The 13,625-nt window shown below is 56.1% G+C and overlaps 1 protein-coding gene across 4 annotated transcripts; it reads right to left on the bottom strand.

Annotated features, from left to right (window-relative positions):
* Window positions 1-446: 446 nt before the first annotated feature.
* On the bottom strand, window positions 447-10,623 carry TGIF2 (TGFB induced factor homeobox 2). 4 transcript variants are annotated; one of them, XR_011135334.1, is made up of 4 exons: window positions 10,508-10,600; window positions 8,437-8,675; window positions 1,863-3,420; window positions 447-1,770 (listed from the first exon to the last, which is right to left on the bottom strand). XR_011135334.1 is itself a non-coding variant. In XM_068912545.1 (3 exons), the coding sequence occupies exons 2-3, from the start codon at window positions 8,638-8,640 to the stop codon at window positions 2,836-2,838; spliced, it is 789 nt and encodes a 262-aa protein (XP_068768646.1). In that variant the 5' UTR covers window positions 8,641-8,675; window positions 10,508-10,623; the 3' UTR covers window positions 447-2,835. The 4 variants fall into 4 exon arrangements, 2 of the variants coding, with proteins under 2 accessions (XP_068768646.1, XP_068768645.1); XR_011135333.1 differs by lacking the exon at window positions 10,508-10,600 and adding an exon at window positions 9,963-10,043; XM_068912545.1 differs by having other exon boundaries at window positions 447-3,420; window positions 10,508-10,623.
* Between the last annotated feature and the right edge of the window lie 3,002 nt (window positions 10,624-13,625).

The following is a 13,625-nucleotide window of genomic DNA, read 5'->3' on the forward strand; positions in this document are numbered from 1 at the left end:
TGGCACAGCAGGTCACCACACACTTTTCCTGGCCTAGGAACCTCCACATGCAGCAGTGCCACCCCAGCATTTTAATTTATTGGCCAAGCGACAGGCCACAATGCTGACTCACTTTCCCAATGCTGGCAAGGAGGGAGAGAAAACGCATTGCTCCTGCCCTGCTGATGGACACAGGCCTGTTCCCAGGGACCAGGACCAAGCACAGTGGGAGTACCTAACAGTTGTCAGCCCAAAGGAAAGGGGAATAGCTGCAGCTCAGTGCCAGGTGTTGGCCCCCTTTTCCTTACACAGAAATGCTCCTTAGCCCATTTAAGCCTCTTTGGAAGGAGCTGCTTGCTGGCCCTGCAGCTTCAAGGTTAACAAGGCAAAGAAGGAGCAAGAACACCACCCAAGAATGACTTGGTCCATCCTGGCTGAGGCCCCCTATTTAAAAGCAAACACCCACAAAACTGAAAAACTTTTATTTGACAACAAAAGAACAAAAAGTTATTTACAGTAGTTGCTTGCTCCCTAAGTTCCAATCCAATAATTCCCCCATCCCACCTCCTTCCAGCCTGTCCCCTGGGGCAGCATGGCCACACCAGAGCACAGGCACAGCCACAGTGCTCCTGCACCCAGTGCAGCACTGGGACCTCCCCAGCCCTGCTCTGCTTTGAACAGGGCAGAAAAGGGGAGCTCAGGGAAAAGTTTCTCCCTTCCCTGGACGGAGGATAGCAAAAGGAAAGGACTACTTAAGGATGATGGGGAGGGCCCTAAACTTCAGGGTTTGCCCCAGAAAGGTGACAGAGGGCAAAGGCCACAGTCCTGCCCCTGGCGGGGCACAAGCCAGAGCTATGAGAGAGGAGGAAACACCATGGGCATGGGCCCAGGGCAGCACTACCCTCCTGCATCCTTCCCAGCCAGACAGCAGCAGCAGCCTGCACTGTGCAGGGGCCCTCAGCCAACATGCTGCACCACCTCCAAATCTTTCCATGGCCCACACTAGCACTTAGGGGCTCCCTCTAGTCTCCCCCTGCACCTCCTCTGCTCTGCTAGCTTTCCTCAGAACAAGAGGAGGGAGGGGGAAGAAAAAAAAAAAAACACATACCCCACTCCCCACCCCAAAACAGTACTTTTCCCTGCCAGGTCCTCATAGCCTGCAGCCCCTTGCTCCATCCTGGCACTGCTGACTCCAGCCACCACAGTCAAGGGGAGCATCAGGTCCTGAGGACATTAATACCTCTCTATTCATGCAACCTAATAATCAGGCTAATAACCTAGGATTAGTGTTTCTCAGGATAGATAATATAGGTGTGTACATATCGCTATTTAACTTACATTTTACAGTGAAACAGCAATATCTCAGCCCCCAGACCACAGCAGCACCCAGGGCCTTGGCTCCTACTCACCCTCAGCCCTGGTAACAGCAAGCAATGTCCAGCAGGGAACAGCCCTGGGCCCCAAAAATCACCCCTGGGCACAGCTAACACAGCCAGGCTCAGCTCAGGCATGGGGGCCCTGCCCAAGGGCAAGCGGGACCCAATCCAGCTCCCACTAGGCACCGGCTTGTCATTACAGACCCCCCAGCACAGCACTGCCAGGCGTGACCACACACAGCCCGTGGGAGGGAAGCAATAAAAGGACTTGAAACCCTCTGTTTTTCAAAGGCAGCTCATCAGCACTGCCGTGGCTAAAGGCAACTCCGCTTTCCAGGGACTGCTGTCCACAGGCTGTGAGCCTCATACTTGCAAAAGAAGACATAGGCTGCCCAAACTCAGACCATGCCTCTTTCTAAACATTAAAAAAAAAAAACAAACAGAAGTTGGGTACAAAATTTCACAGTCTCAGATTTGCATCCACCACCCCCCCACCCCAGCAGCCACCTGTGGTAGACGTTCCCCAGGCTCTGCATGGCACACTCTGGTCCAGGACACAACGTGCACATCTTCAGCAGGAACTCAAGAGAAACACAGGGAAGCTGTGGAAATGCTTGTAGAAAAAAAAATATAATAAATCACAATTAGAAGGAAAATGTTTCAAAGCAAACTTGCTAAACAGCACCATGGAGATTTCTACTGGCAGCATCTGTAACACCCTAAGACAGAAGAGGAGCGTCTCACTTTTTCTGTGAGAGAAAATGCCAGACTTCAGGTTTCCAGTTCATTTGATCTTTATCCTTCCCCAGGCAACGCAAGGCACCTGGCCAGCACAAGGCACCAGAAAGGCCCTTCACAAAAAAGGGGAACAAGGTAGGAAAAAAAACAAGGGGAGATCAGAGAGCTTTGGGAGAAAAAGCTTTTCATCCGTAATCCTTAAAATAAAGCATTAACTAGGAAAAAAAAAAAAGTTTCTCTCTGTCACTCCCTGAAGAAATAGTTTCAGCTGGACCCTTGTTTACAGGAAAGAAAGAAGAAAGTCAGCAGGTTTTCTGAGGGGGCTCCACAGCCTGACACAGTAGTGGACAGTTGTGGTAATAAGAGGTCAGTTAGCTGCAAAGGTCCTTTCACAATGGCCAAACTGCTATGGCTGCATCCCTCTGGCACCTCCCAAGGCACCATCCTTGCCAGGGCTTGCATGGAAAGGGGCTCTGAGGGCCATCGGCTACCTCCTGAGCACATGGATAGCCTAAGGATCACAGGATGGGACAATCTTCCCTCTTCCCCTGGGCCAGTGGAGATGCCGGAGCCCCTCAGGATACAGAAGTCCACTTTGGAGATGAGCTGGTTAGGGAGATGCAGTTAGACCCAGGCTCCTGCCAGGGGATGCCCTGGCCTGACTGGAGAAAAAGGACCTGTGGCTGGGAGGAGTCAGGTGGCCCCAAGGAAGGGCAGCCCAGCAGAAACTGGCCTGGGGGCGTTATTTGGAGATGGAGACTCCTGGGGGCTCAGTCTGAGGCAAAAGGGGCAGCTGCCCACTCTGCCTCTGCGATTCCAGCTCGGCCGCTTTCTGCAGTGCCACTTCTACCAGGAGCTGGAAGCTGCTGAAATCATCGCCAAAGAGCTCAGGGGGCGTCGGGGGCGGCGTGTTGAAGAGTCCGCTTGTGGGGCTGGCTGCGTCAGCCCGGGCCAGCAAGGCCATAGTGCTGCCAGTGGTGCCCAGCTGTGGTTTGGGGTGAGGGTCCGGCTCTACTCGCTGCAGGCCAGGCTGCTTCTCCCTCTCAGGGCTGCGGGCACTCACCACCGTGAGGTTGCTGCCCAGTGCCTGGGCAGGGTGGCACAGTACCTGCGGGCACACAGACATAGACAGCATCTTGGAGGCCCCTGCAGCTGTCACAGGAGGTACCACCAGCACACCAGAGCCCGTGGCAGCCCCTCGTGGCAGGGCCACGTCACCAGCTTTGCCCCCTCGGCGAGAGATGGTGAACTGATTGGGGTCCTTCCCGTCTTTGCGCAGCATGTCAGGGAGCAGCCGTCTCCTGGCGTTGATGAACCAGTTGCAGATCTAGGAGGGAGAAAGGAGTGCAGCACGGTCAGGCCGCGGGCCACTGCCACAGGACATGCCAGAGAGCTGCAACAGCAGGCGGTGGCAGTGACATGCTAAGCCAGCAGCGGCCTCGCAGGACCGGGCAAGCACAGGTCTCCTTCCCTGTGGTACCTCTTTCCTTTTGAGCTCCAGTGAGGCAGAGCTGCTCTCAGCCAGGGCTACCCAGGCGGCTCACGGAAACCACAAAGCCAGCTGCTTCCTGCCTGGTACCACCTCCTCTCAGGCAGACTGAGCTTCCCTTTTCTCAGGGCATGCCCCCCCATTGCTGGCACGCAGCCCCAAGGGTGCAACGCTCCCACCAAAGCCCTACCACTGTGCTGGCTCCCTGCAGCAGGAGCTTGAGGCTCTCCCGGCCAGCACCTCCTCACCCCATGGTGCGCTGAATGAACAGGGCTCAGCTTAGCTTAGGGGCCAAGCCACTCTGCAAGCCAAGATCAGGCTACACAAAGCCAGCAGGGACACAGCAGCTCTCAGACAGAAGCTGCTCATGCCCCAGGGGAAGATGGGCACAGCAACACCCCAAGCATGGCCCCAAAGTCCCAGCAACTCTGACTGTGCCCTGCAGCGTGCAGCCAAAGCAGGGCAAAACTCATAGCATCCTCCCAACCTTCCCAATGCCCCCCCTGACTGGAGGGTGTGGTATTTGCACAGAACCAGCTAAAACATCAACAGACCCCAGAAGCCCTCAGGTCTGAGTCCAGAGGGAGCTTTCCTCCCTTTGGTTGACTAGGTCCCTGCTCCAAGAACGTAGGTGTGCACAGCACTCTCTGACCTACATCAGCAGTGCCCCGACCACATGTACCAGTGCCAAAAACACAGCCACATCTGGAGGGGGGAGAACTGAGGCTGCAAAGAGCAGACTGACTGCTAGACAGCTGCCTGGATGGAAAACCCTAAATCCCAAATTGTCAACTCGCAGAGCTGCAACCCCTCACACCCTAATTGGATGGCAGGGATTACAAGAGTATGTTAACACATTTCCATGCCTCCTGCCAACTAGTAAAGTTGGAGTGAGCTTTTTAAAAGGACTTCCAAACATCCATACACCAAAGATGCAAAGCTCTGTGGCTACATCTCTGGAAGCCTTTCTGAAACACCACTGCCATGTATTCAGTCTCTGCCATGTATTGTTTCAGGGGTTTTTATATATAAAGTCACATTCAAATAACTGTCTTCTTCCTAGAAAAGAATTAGAAGAGAATAAATCTGGCCAAAAAAAAAAAAAAAACCACGATTGATCTTTCCCAAATCAACAGCTCTGTAAAATATTTCCCCTGGAGAGAGAGAGAGAGAGAGAGAGAGAGAGAGAACTTACCACAACTTCAATCACAGCAAGATCTCAGTTGTCTTTTTCTGTCTTTCAGACAATATTTGGCATTTAACACCCTCAAATACACCAGTCTCACCTCCTTTTCTCTTCCAAACATGCTCTCTTACAAGCCATAGCTGAGCACCCTTGATGTGATCTTTCAGTCCCATGGCCATCAACAGCTATAAATTGCCAACCAGACAACTGAACTCTCTGAACAAAAAGCCCAACCAACTCTGTGCAGCTTTAAGGGCACCTTCCAAAACTCCTGCTGGATTCCTCCATCCACACTTGCCCCTTCCAGCATTTAACTCCATTTGGAGAATGTGACCAAAGAGATGGACACATGCAAACATCTGGGTGAAACCCAAGGCATCACATGGCATCGATCACACCAGGGAGCTGGGATCTGCCTTGGCAGCTCTCCTCTAAAACAAGCAGGCTTTTTAACATAGCCATTGCTATGGCAAAAAAAGCATGGTCACTAAAGTGATAGTGACCATCACTTTAGACCACCGCTGTCCCCACCCACATCATGACAGCAGCATATCCCGCAGGGCCCACAGCAATCCCAGGAAGTAAAGGCCTGGGCCCCACTGCATAGGCCTCTCACTCACAAGCACGAGAGCATATGCAGGGAAACCTCCTGGCTACAGGAGCCTGACGGGCTGCAAAGCTTTTGTCCAGGCAGCCTTCCCAGGAGCAGGCACAGCATTCTTATCTCCAAACTTTTTGCAATGGAGATACATGGCTTCCCTGTTTCCCTGGAGACCCAGGGCTGCCATGCTCGTACTCCATGGCTCCAGCTCCAAAGACAGTTGGACCGGGGTGGGGGGGGGGGGGGGAATATATAAATAAGTGGAAGCCATAGGCCCCTGCTCAGTCAGCAGCTGCAATATAACATTGCTCTTGAGAGGCTCCTGACCCCTGCCAGTTGCCTAGCCTTGGCAGATCAGCAGCAGAGTGGCGCTGCCGGATAAAATGTTCCCCACAGGCTGCTCCCAGCCTGGAGAGAGAGAGAGAAGAAAACCCTAGAGTCACTCCAGACTGGGCACTTAAGTTCCCATTCCGGCCCCCATCTCCCCAGTCAGAGGTTTCCCAGCTGTCTCAAGTGGGCAGCCCAACTGGTACAAACATGAGATGGCTCAGGTAAAGCACAATGGATGGTCACATACAACCAGAGAGCAAGAGAAAGCTGCCCCACTCCTCCTCCTGCCTTTGGAGGGACCAGCAGCAAGGGATGCAAAAGCACATCTGCAGCAGCACCACAGGGGAAACAGCTGCTAGAGCTGGAGGCAGGGGAAACCTTGCTGTAGGAAGTCCCACACCTCCACCCCAAGAGATTTCTCCTCCTAAAATAGAGGGCAGCTGAGCAGTCCCTGCCCCACACCAAGCTATACTGCCCCCCCCCCAGCTGGATTTTCCATCCCTGCCTCAGAGCAGCAGGAGGAGCAGACATGAGGCCTGGCTCCCAAGCAGTCCATGCCCGCAGCTCCATGCATACACCTAGCACACAGTCTGGTACTTGCCCTTTGGCCAGGAGGGGACACGTAGGCCTGTTCTTTCTCAGAAAGGGGCGAGAGGATCAGAGGGAAGACACTCTGGCGGGCACTTTCCCAGGGCCAGCACTGCTCCAAGGTCTCTGTGCTACTGCAGATGTCACCTTAGATTTGCAGAGAAAACCAGTGACAGCCCCTCACAGGTACTGGGAAGTGCTACAGAGCTGGGATCCCCCCCTCCCAGGGAGGGCATAGGTGCAACCTCTTCACCAGGCAGCTGTGCAAGGTAAACAGCTCTCTCAGTATAAGAAATCCCATCTGCACTCTCCTGCCTCTCTTTCCAAGAGACCAGTACCTTCTCACTGCTCCCTACACTGCAATGGGGCAGTGTCTTCCCACGATTAAAGGGGCTGCCATATTCCAGCCCAAAGATGACTGCATTTTGGCAGCAGGAATGCCAACAGCCTACCTTGGCTGCAAAGGTATCCCACATGCAGCCAGCAGCTGCTGCAGAGCGAGGCCAAACCTTAACGCAAGCCCAGGCACCCACTGACACCTTGCTTCTGCATGACTTGGTCCCTAAGAGCTCAGGGCAAGGAGAGCTGGGCACCTGCCCAGGTCTCACTGCAGCACATCACTGCCATGAACTCTTGGTTGTGTTCGCAGCCCACTCACAGAGCCAATGCACGTCTCTACCCAGCAGGGTAAATCCCAGCATGGCCAAGAATCCCAGCCCACTGTGCCATCCATGAAGGACCTTCCCCACTGCATGGGGCCACAGCCCAGGACAAGTCTGACTTCACAAGGCCCCAAGCCCATCACAGCTCCTGCCCAGCCAATCCAGCTCAAGGCATCCCAGGACCACCAAACTTCCCTCAGAGCAGCACCCCAGGAGCTAGCCAGAGACAAACCTGTCACACAGCCAGCTTTTAAATAAATAAAAATGAAAAAGAAAGTTTGCCTTGCCAATCAGGAAGAGGGAAACCAGACAGACTGTGACAGCCCACACATCAGTGTCTGGGCCATGGCTGGGACTGCTGGCCAAGGCTGAACTGAGCAGCAGGGAAAGGAGAAGCATGGTGCAGAGGAAGCCCCAAGGAGAGGGGCTCAGCCACAAATCCACCGGCTGTTGCCTGTTCCCCCCTCAACCACCACAAGAGCCATTTCCTATGCTGCACTGCTCCAGGAATCAGAGTAAAGAACAAAAACCCAGTTGCTCTCCCTTCTCAGCAGGCTGGGAGAGAAGCCACATGGCCCTAGGCATGCAGGCACCTCCTCTACCTGGCAGCTCCTGGCCTTCGTGTGGCTCAAAGGGATGCACAGCTACAGGTTAGCCAGCCCCAATCCTGCCCTCCACAGAAGAGCTGGATCCTTCTCACCTCCCTGACACAGCAGGGCAGGCAACACTGCAGCCCCAGCCTGGCCAAGGCTTGAAGGAAAAGCACTCCTGGCCTCTACCATCATCCAAGGTTCCCCAGCGAGGCTGAGCACCTTGTACAGGCACCTAGCACCACAATAAGACCATCAGTGCTCACAACCAGCATGGCAGGAGAGCCCTCCTACCTAGGAGCCCTTCAGCTGGGCTGCATTCCCCTTAATGTAACCCACTTAACTGGAGACAGGTGGGCAAGCTGTTGCTTAGGGCTGCTAGTAGTCCACCTGAGCTCAAAGCCCATCTCACCCCCAGCCCTGGCTGGCTTTCTCTCTCCCCTGGAGCAGTTTTCTCCTGTCTAGGATTTCTCAAAGGTTCTGATCTGGCAAGTGGAGAGAGGGCTTTTCCAGCCCCTTTTGCTGGGGGGGTGCTTGGGGAAATAAAATAAAGCAGCACTGGCTAGAAAGCCCCATGAAAGCTCCCACCCACAGCAACTTTTACTGACAGATGGGGTGTTGCTTAGTTTGTCCCTATCTGAGTCCCTCCATCTTTTGTTCAGCCAAAAAGCTCTGCTCCATCTCTGTCATAAAACAGGTCCCCGGAATACGCACCTTTCCCAAAAAGGGTCTGCCCACATACAACAGTTCGAGCCTGCCAAGCCATTTGGGATCCTCAGAGGAGTTCCCCGAGACCAGTCTGTCCCAAGCACTGTCACAGAGTGCCCTGCAGAGCATCCCCAGCCTGCGTCTGGGACACATGTGCATTGTGGTCGGGCTGCGGGGACTCATTCTTACCTGCAGCACAGAGAGGCTGGTCTGTCCAGAGAGGCTGAGCTTCTCCTGTTCAGAGGGGTAGGCATTGAAGCGGTGCTCATACAGCCAGTCCCGAAGGATCTTCACGGACTCCTTGGGCAGATTTCCCCTTCTTTTCCTCTTATTCGACTGAGACAGGTCCAGAGATGTGGCGCTGTCGTCCTCCCCGAGGTCACTATCCGACATGGTGGAGCTGCCTGCAGATCTTTCCTGGTTAAAGCCTAGTAGCGTGGAAACCAAACAGTACACATCACGTGGTGCCCCAGCTAGGGAGTAGGGAAACTGGGGTAAGAACACAGCAATACAGTTCCCCTCACCCCCTCAAAGGCAGGGGGGTTAGCCTACCCCCGTCCTAACCGGGCTGGGGGAAGGAATAATCCAGGCACAATCACACAGTAACATCTGCAGAGGCCAACCCTTCCCTCCCAGCAGATGAGAGGCTACAAGCACTTGTACAGACAACAACCCACCCCGCACCACTTTAGTTCGCCTGAACGGAGCCCCTGGAGGTCTGCAGAGACTTTATGGGCTTAAGGGAAGCACACACAAGTTGAGCTCAACAGGAGCTACGTGCCGTAGGCAAAAATCAAGCATTTGGGAGGAAAAACCTCTGCAGGAGAAAAAGTTCTGAGCTGGAAAGTCATAGCCACTGAGGAGAGAAAAATCCATGCAAAACAGTTACTGTTTAGGAGCATGCAGGCTCTCTGCTGCCTGTGCAATGGGTGATAGAGGCAGACGATGGGGACCATCAGAGGCAACTTCTTGTAACTGCTGTCATTTGAAGGACAGCTCTGGAGCCCTGCCAAGAGGGGGGGCCCTGAAGGCCCCTTCCCCAGGCTGCCTCAGTGCAGGGACCGTGGCACAGCCCATCCAGCACGAGCAGTGTCTTGCTGAGCAGCCCACAGCCCCTCCACCCCGCAACAGGTAGCGCCCCGCTCGGTAGTCTGGTGGGCAGGCGTGCAGGCAGCTTCCCCCTGCAGACACAAAGCGGAGGCAAAGCCACCAGATCGAGAAAATGGCAAATCCTTCTCCCTACTTGAAAAAAGCAAAGAAGAAGAAACAAAAAATCACAAACCCCCCCCCCCAAAATCAAAAACACGCAAAACAAACAAATCCCAAAAGCAAAAAAAAAAAACCCACCCCAAACCGCCCCCAAAAATCAAAAAGAAACTCAAAGCAAAAAGAAAAAAGCAAAAAGGAAAAAAGAACAAAAAAAAGAAAGGCAAAAAACCCCCTAAACAAACCAATCCAGGACTTGCAAAAACTTTTCACGCCGCCCGAGCCGGGGGGGGCGGCTCCCGGAGCGCACAAAGGGAGCGGAGAACCGCGCTCTGCCGCCGCGCCGGGGGCCGCGCTGGGCCGGGCGGGCGGCCACGCTGCGCCGGGCAGCGCCGAGGGGCGGCCCCGGAGCCGCCGCGGCCCCGGCCCGGCCCGGCCCGGCCCCGGCCCGCCGCGCACACGGCCCGGCCAGGACTCCATGTTTCTGCCCGCTCCGGCTGCGCTCTTACCCCCGGGCCGCCGCCGCCGCCGCCTCGGCCCTTGCATGGGCCGCACCGGGGTCGCGCCGCCGCCGCTCCGGGGCCGGGGGTGCGGCGGGGGCCCTTCCCGCAGCGGCGGGGCCGGGCGGCGAGCGGCCGAGGCGCACCGAAAAGTTTGTGGGCCGCGGCGGTGACAGATGCCGAGACAGAGTTCCCTTTGTTCCCAAGGAGGCAGGAACTTGGGCCGGGCCCCCCGCCCCCGGCCCGCCCGCCCGCCCCCGGCTGTCACTGCCGCGGCCCCGCCGCGGGGCGGCCGAGGCACGGGGCGCCGGAGCGGAGCGGAGCGGAGCGGGGCAGCCGCGGCCCCCGGGCCGAGCCCCGGCCGCACCGGGGCAACGAGCGCGCCCGAACAAAAGAGCCCCTCGGCGCGCCGGGCGCTGCCGGGCACTCGCCGTCCCCCCGGCCCCCGCGGAACTCCCGGCCGCCTCGCCGGGCAAGGCGCGGGGCGCGGCGCCGCCGAGCGCCCGGCCCCGGCCGGGAGCCGCCAGTCCCGCAAACTTTGCCCGCGCACTCACGCGGCGGCGGCGGCGGCGGAGGCGCCGCTCCTTTGTGTGGCTCGGTGCGGCGAGCGCGCCGCCCTGCCCGGTACCTGGCGGCCCGCCGCCTCCCGGCCTGACGTCAGCCCCGCACCGGGGCGGCCCCGCGGCGCCCCCCGCCCGGCCGGCGCGCGGCAAGGCAGCGCTGCCCCGGCGCGGGCTGCGGACATCTTAGCGCCGCTCCTGCTCCAGGTTACGGTTCCCGCTGGACGGGAGCCATCTCGCCCGGGCCCTGGCTCTGCGGGTTCGCACGCGAGGCGGCCAACGTGCCTCGAGAGCCCTCGCCATCTCGCCCTGCTGCCGCCAAGCTGAGCGCAGGCAGGGCAGCGTGCAAGCCAGACGTCTGGCACAGCGGCACCTGCGCTGCCCCCCGCGAGCTCCTCACCTCTGGCCATATTATGGCCAAATCCTGCCGTTAAAACTAGAGGAGCTTACTGGTGTCTCTAGGCAGGAAACAGGCACTTGTTGCTGGACTAGGGCTGCACTCCCACCCAGTGTCAGGGGCTCTCTGGGCAGATGTGGGTGACAACAAACTATAAGGTTCCCAAACTGCTCTTGGGTTTAAGGAACAGCAAATGCAACACAACCTGTGCTTAGTTTTATGGCTTTTTAACTTGTTAAATGGGAAAGCAGAAATTCTTGGCAAATCACTGCATCCCGTGAAAATGGAAGGCATTTCAGAGCAAGGGATGGTGATACCACCAGATATGACATTTGCCATTGCCTTTGCTCAGAGGTCAGCACACCTCCTCCAGCCCTGCACCTGCCAGTCATCACCACAACACCCTGTCCTTGGATCAGCACCAGTATGATGGCCTGGTACACAGCCATGAGGGCTGCATTTTCTCCAGGGCCCTGCAAGCTGGCCCAAGCCTTTGGAGGCTGGCCACCAATTTTCCTGGGCCTCTCTGCTGGAACAGCAGAGACCCAAGAGGACCTTTTGAGCTTTGGAGACCAAATCACTCTGTTTACACATGGGACGCCACCCATCCCAGGCATGGTTCCTGCAGGATCCCCCTCCCAGGTGCTCTGTGCCCTACTGCAATGCAGGGCTAGTTTACACTCCTGGTGATGCTGACTGCACGCTGCTGGGTTCCCTGGGGTAGGGGTTGTTTCTCAGAGCTCTTAGCACCCATTTTGTTCAGCTGTGAGCCAGAACCTCCCCTCATCAATCCCAGCCTCCTTTGCTGCATTCAGCAAGTGTGCAATAGCCAAGGTGCCAGTGCCAGGCACACCTTTACCCGTTCTGCCAGGCTCACTAGTGTGAGGTAATCAGGGCAAGCATGTGAGAGGTACCCTGGATGGGGGCATGTTCCCTGTTCCCTGTTTCCCATCCCAAGGTGGCACACATCATCAGTGTGAGCATGCTTTCGACAAAGCTGTGCTGTGGTAAGAATGCCACAGGTGAGACACCACGGAGAGAAGAGCCACTCTGAGCAGCGTTGACGCATCCAGCACATCAAGCACTCGCAGGGCAGGTTTGGGGCAGCCAGGTTGGACTGGGGAGAGTTTGGAAATGGTGCGGGGGCAGCCAGTAGGAAGCTGGGTGTGCATGGCCAGGTTGGGGAGTACATAACCAGGGCTGTGGGCTGGGATCTCAGGCCATGAAGGGGAAGTTCAAGTTGGACAGTGAATTCTGTCATGTCGTAGCCTCTGTCCAGAGCTCACCAGAGCAAAATGCCAGCTCTGGCTAGGGGAATGCAATGTGAGACAGTATTTCCAGAGACTGACTTAGCAGGCAGATATGAAATATGCAGCCTCCTACCTTCCCTTAGGTAACCCCTCTGGCCTGTATGGATGAAGCGGTAAGAAACGCAGGCTGAACACTTTCCTCACACGCAGTGGAGGAAATGCTTCTGGCTGGAGGCAGCGCCATGCAGTGGAGCAGTGGCTGGCTGGCTACTCAAGCATTGTACACCTTGTACAATGGACCTGGACCTTGTACACCAGCCAGCCTGGAGGAGATGCAGCAGAGTAATCCCCTCTTATGGGGGAGCCATGGATGTCCATGGCTCATCTTTGCCAAACTAAGCATGGCCTTGCAGGGCATGTGTATGTGCGAACCCTCAAGGGAACTGTGTGCTTATAGGGTAAAGCAGGACAGAGAGTCACCAAGTCCTACCGAGTCTCTTTTCGTCCAGAGGCTGGCCTTTGGAGCAGCTCTGCCCTTCCTAGGCTTGTCTGCAGTCTTTTGGGCTGTGCTGCAGTTCCCCTCCCTCCCTTGCCTATGAGTAGACAGGGGGTCTCTGTGTCAGCCTCTGTGCCTGTGATTCCCACGTCCTTGTATTGGCTCCTAGAGAAAAAGGTGTGTATCAACTGAGATATTGAGAAAGGCCGAAAAAAAACCCCCTTCTTTTATGGCAGTTTTCTTTTTACTACCAATCTAGATCTGCAACAGGAGAAACTGTCACGCTCTGCAGGCACCATGAAAGCCCAGGAGGCCTTGGCAGCCCGAGGCTGAGTGACCTGTCTGCCATTAACTCCGCTTCTCAGCCACAGGAGAAGGTCCTGCTCATTCGCACTGTGCTCTGAGCACTTCAGCAGGGGCCCTCTCCTTCCCCAGCCCAGCACCTGGGAGGGGGAGGAGTTCAGGCCCTGTAGGGACACAAGAGCTTTGGAGGAAGAGGACATTTTCAAGTGGCCCTGGCTGATTAAAGCCCATTCACCCCCCTGAAGGCCAATTCTGGGCTGCTGAGGGAGATGACTTGGCTTTCAATGGGGACAGGCTCCAGGCACTTAGCCTGGAATTGTCCACCCTAAATGTGTGAATTGAGCTGATTATGCTGATTGGGAGGCCAGGGTATGGGAGAGGTGCTTGAGGTCTCAGATCTGAAAGGGAAACAAGCTGGAGAGAGAGGGAGCCCATCTCCAAGGAAAGAAGAGCCTAGTTGCTGCATCTATTTACTGGAGGAGCTAGGAGGGGAAACCTGAAGGCCTCAAGTGGCTATTTGACATGGCTGCTAGGCCAGGCTTGTGCTCCAAACCACTGTGTAACTCTGATTTGCAATATTTCCAAGAGACAGCTGCTGGCAGCAAAGCTGTAGATCTGAATGAAGCAGGTTTTCATGGTGCAATAAAGGACCAAATAGCAAAATAG

This window comes from Struthio camelus, chromosome 18 (assembly GCF_040807025.1).
Source record: "Struthio camelus isolate bStrCam1 chromosome 18, bStrCam1.hap1, whole genome shotgun sequence".
Lineage (NCBI taxonomy): Eukaryota > Metazoa > Chordata > Aves > Struthioniformes > Struthionidae > Struthio > Struthio camelus.

Coding starts and splice junctions, on each gene's coding strand:
- TGIF2 (XM_068912544.1), bottom strand. CDS start 9,999: ATGCAAGGGCCGAGGCGGCGGCGGCGGCGGCCCGGGG. Junction 8,676..9,962: donor GCGGCGGCGGCGGCCCGGGG/GTAAGAGCGCAG, acceptor CCACGCTACTAG/GCTTTAACCAGGAAAGATCT. Junction 3,421..8,436: donor CCAGCCTCTCTGTGCTGCAG/GTAAGAATGAGT, acceptor TCTCCCTCCTAG/ATCTGCAACTGGTTCATCAA.